At 49.1% G+C, this 4,549-nt stretch overlaps 1 protein-coding gene across 1 annotated transcript in view; it reads left to right on the top strand.

The window, feature by feature from the left end:
- Positions 1-4,549, top strand: part of LOC111963004 (spectrin beta chain, non-erythrocytic 1) — a 97,563-nt gene that overhangs the window by 32,373 nt on the left and 60,641 nt on the right. Inside the window, exons 14-20 of the mRNA XM_070443299.1 lie at positions 167-306; positions 538-741; positions 913-1,188; positions 1,666-1,916; positions 2,506-2,643; positions 2,757-3,114; positions 3,235-3,429. Coding sequence (XP_070299400.1) covers positions 167-306; positions 538-741; positions 913-1,188; positions 1,666-1,916; positions 2,506-2,643; positions 2,757-3,114; positions 3,235-3,429 — 1,562 coding nt within the window. The remainder of the gene's footprint in view (positions 1-166; positions 307-537; positions 742-912; positions 1,189-1,665; positions 1,917-2,505; positions 2,644-2,756; positions 3,115-3,234; positions 3,430-4,549) is intronic.

Genomic DNA, 4,549 nt, shown 5'->3' with positions numbered 1-4,549 from the left:
TATATCTTCATGTAAAGTGTAACCCAAGATATATTTGAATGTAAAGTATAATCTAACTCAGTGGTCTTGTGGTTAGTGTCCGCCCTGAGATTGGAAAGTGGGGGATCCATTATCAATGCATAACATGAAGTCATGTTTTGACCCACCTCCCCCCTCTCTCTCCCAGGCTACAAGCCCTGTGACCCCCAGGTGATTAAGGACCGGGTGCAGCACCTGGACCTGTGTTACCAGGAGCTGTGTGCCCTTGCAGCCCAACGCCGCGCTCGCCTTGAGCAGTCCCGACGCCTCTGGAACTTCTTCTGGGAGGTAGGTAGTCTAGAGGCTGGAAAGAAGGGCTTGCAACTGGAGGGTTGTGCCCTTGAGCAAGGGACATAACCCCTAAAGTACTCCATTGGTGCTGCACTGCGGAGGACCATGTCCTCCAAACTCTCTCTGTGTGTGTATGTGTGTGTCTCAAGGGGTTTGGGATAAAGGAAAAATACAAACGTTAGTGTATCTGAGACAATTGACAATAAAGTATATTATGTCTTATCTCAGATGGCCGAGCTGGAGAGCTGGATCAAGGAGAAAGAGCATATCTTCTCCTCGCTGGACTACGGCAAGGACCTGACCAGTGTGCTGGTCCTGCAGAGCAAACACAGTGCCTTCGAGAACGAGCTGGGGGCTCGCCGTGCACACCTGCAGGAGATCATGGACGAGGGTGATAAGATGATCCAGGCCAGACACTTCGGGGCGCCCCAGGTCAGTTGGTAGAGGGTGCTGGGCTTAGGTTGTAGAGTGTGGCACTTGCAACGCCAGGGTCGTGGGTTTGATTCCTGCTGGTGTCTCCGTTACTTAAATGTATGCATGCAGTACTTTAAGTCGCTTTGGATAAAATTCTAAATGAAATATATTTTATATTGTATATATTAGGTTGGTGATTGCATGGAGGACGTGAGGCGTCAGTGGCAGCAGCTGGAGGAACTGGCAGCGTTCAGAAGGCAGAACCTCCAGGACACCCAGCGGTTCTTCCAGTTCCAGGGAGACGCTGAAGACCTGAAGGCCGGGCTGCTGGATGCCAAGAGGCAGATGACTAGTGATGACATGGGCCATGATGAGTATACCACCCAGAGGCTGCTGAAGAGACACCGAGACCTCCGGAACGATGTCGCCAAGAACGGAGCCACCATCGATGCTCTGACCAAACAGGTGAATGAATGAACTGACTGACAGAATGGCTGATTGAGGGTGTGTCCGAAATGGCACCCTATTCCCAGGGCAAGTAATTTACTATGTAAGGAGTAGGGTACCATTTCGGACACACCTTAGTTTGTTTTACTGTACTACTTAAAGGTGCAATCAGCAGTTGCTACATCCATTTTTGGATTTAAAAGTGAATGATATGCACCCATCAATTCTTGAAGAATATAACTTATAAATGCCTCATGAGCTTAGTTCAAATATAGTACAAAATATAAGCTTGTTTTACTCCAATGTTTGTAAACAAAGTAAAACGTAAAACAAACACTGTATAGCCTAAAAACATAGTTAAAACTATAATGTTGATATCATGGATGGTCAGTACTTGCATCCACAGCTCTGTCTTTGAATTTGRGAGTGGTTACATTTCTCCAGCAATGTATGTATATGGCAAATACACTTTAAAATACACTTGAACTTGACCAGGCGGCGGCGCTACCCGAGGAGCTGCGCAACACGCCTGACATCCAAAGACGTCTGAAGGACATCAGAGACCTGTACATGGAGCTAATGTCCCTGTGTGACCTGAGGCAGAAGAAGCTGGATGATGCCATGGCCCTCTACACAATCTTCAGTGAGACAGACTCCTGTGAGCTGTGGATGGGCCAGAAGGAGACCTTGTTGKTGGGGCTGGACGTACCGGAGAATCTAGAGGATCTGGAGGTGGTGCAGAACAGGTACAAACCACAGTTATGAAACAGTATGAAGGTTGGAAAGGAAGTGGTGCAGAACACGTACAAACCATTCTGCTTACATTGCAGACAAATTGCACAGATTATCAGATCGTATCATATGGTTTGGGTCCCTGCAATGTTAAACACGACTTCCACATTTGTAGAGATCTGACACCAATCATATCTGTATATTTGCTCTACTGCAGGGGTCCCCAACTGGTGGCCCGCAGGCCCGAATTTGGCCCATGGGTGATTTTATTTGGCCATCCATGTTTTCAGAGTAAAAAAATATAGATTCTTTAAATATTTGTTTTAATTGTTCTACATGTAGACTGTAAAAACACCACCAAATCAGCTCCAAGTGATTTTTATTTTGGAAATCTGCTCCAAAGTATTCCCATGCATAATAGAGAGATATACAATGTACTGTATGTGATCGTATAAAAATGTAAGCAAGGTTTGAAAGGATTATATTTTAGTCAAATATTATATCTGTTTGGGCTTCTTGCGGTCAATTTGCAGTCCGTGGCTGATGAGCCCTGCTCTACTGCACACTGTATGATGTATTGATTACTATGTTTTCTCTTCTTAGGTTGAGTATTCTTGGTTCAGATATGGCTAATGTCCAGACGCGTGTTGATGATGTCAACAAAGCAGTGAAGCAGCTTGAGGACAGCAGACACCCTTGTACCAAAGAGGTGAAGGAATGCCAGTTGAGACTTAATAAGAGGTGAGACTCAGGCTGATGTCTTCTTCTTCTTAATATTATTTATCCATAGTCCACAGTCTTTCCCCCCTGCGTTATTAATATAGACTCTCTCCTCTGCTTCCCTTCTCTTCCAGGTGGAAGGCCTTCAAGGCCATGGTTGAGGACAAGAAGCGGAAGGTGGATTCAGCTCTCAGCTACCACAACTATGGACTGGAGTGTGACGAGACAGAGGCCTGGATCAGGGACAAAACCCGGGTCATCAAGTCTACCCAGGACCTGGGCAACGACCTGAACGCTGTGATGACCATCCAGAGGAAACTCTACGGCATGGAGCGGGACCTGGCTGCCATCGAAGACAAGCTCAACTTCCTGAGGAGCGAGGCGGACCAGCTGGCCAAGGACCACCCAGACAACGCTGCAGACATCCTGTCTAGGAGAGCCGAGCTGGACGCAGCCTGGGATAACCTGAGGGCCACACTGAAGGACCGGGAGGTGTGTTTGTGTTTGTGTGTGAGTGTGTGTGTGTGTGTGTGTGTGTGTGTGTGTTTGCTATCTGGAGTTGATCCCCTCAAACAACAACATATTGACTATTAAAGTTGTATTGTATTGTAGGACTCTCTGGGAGAGGTGTCCAAACTGCAGACCTTCCTACAGGACATGGATGACTTCCAGTCCTGGCTCTTCAAGACCCAGAAGGCCGTGGCATCCGAGGACATGCCTGAGACCCTGCCCCAGGCTGAGCAGCTGCTGAACCTCCACGATGATGTATATGATGACATGGATGCTCATGAGGAGGACTACCACAAGGTTAGTTTCAGTTTAGGATTTAAGCTACAGTTTACACAAAGTCCTAACACAAGGGTAGCCCTTTACACTCATACCTGTATACGGATTGAAGATGGCAGATTTGGACACTGATAAGCGCCTTTTGGAACGCAGTGGCTGTACAGTAACATACTATACATGATGTTAGAGCTCAGGCTCTGCACTTCACAGCTCTCTATGGGTTTTGACTGACAGCCGTTCTGAACTTGAGCACCGCATGTGACAACAAGTTGCCCCCATCCCTCCCACTAATTGGGCAACTTTTGCACATTTTTGGTTGCCTGAGTGAGGGAAATGGTGTAAATTAAGATGACTCAATGTATTTTGAAAGATGTGGATTATTATAAAATAGGCTATACAACATGCACAGCATCAGATTAGCCAAAAATGTGATAGCACATTTGGATGGAGCCGAGCAGACACCCTGGATGGAGCCGAGCAGACACCCTGGATGGATCCGAGCAGACACCCTGGATGGATCCGAGCAGACACCCTGGGTGGAGCCGAGCAGGACACCCTCGGGATGGATGCCGAGCAGACACCCTGGATGATCCGAGAGACACCCTGGATTGAGCAGACACCGGATGGACAGCAACACCCTGGATGATGCCGAGCAGACACCCTGGATGGATCCGAGCAGAGCACCCTGGATGATCCGAGCAGACACCCTGGTGGAGCCGAGCAGGCACCCTGGGTGGACGAGCAGACACCTGGATGGAGCCGAGCAGACACCCTGGGTGGAGCCGAGCAGACACCCTGGGGGACTGAGCAGACACCCTGGATGGCATCGAGCAGACACCCTGGATGACGAGCAGACACCCTGGATGGATCCAGCAGACACCCTGGATGGATCGGGACAGACACTGGATGGATGCCGAGCAGGACACCCGGTGTGGATCCGAGCAGACACCTGGATGATGCCGAGCAGACACCACCTGGATGGATCCGAGCAACGATGACGACCCTGGATGGGAGCAGACCCGGATGATCAGACACCCTGGCTGGATGGGCCGAGCAGACACCCTGGTGGATCCGAGCAGACACTGGGACGAGCAGACACCCTGGAGGATCCGAGCAGACACCCTGGATTGGAGCGAGCAGT

Source organism: Salvelinus sp. IW2-2015, linkage group LG4q.2, assembly GCF_002910315.2.
Source record: "Salvelinus sp. IW2-2015 linkage group LG4q.2, ASM291031v2, whole genome shotgun sequence".
Classification (NCBI taxonomy): Eukaryota; Metazoa; Chordata; class Actinopteri; order Salmoniformes; family Salmonidae; genus Salvelinus; species Salvelinus sp. IW2-2015.
The sequence above is the reverse complement of the archived record's forward strand: the minus strand, read 5'-3'. Positions and strand labels throughout refer to the sequence as shown.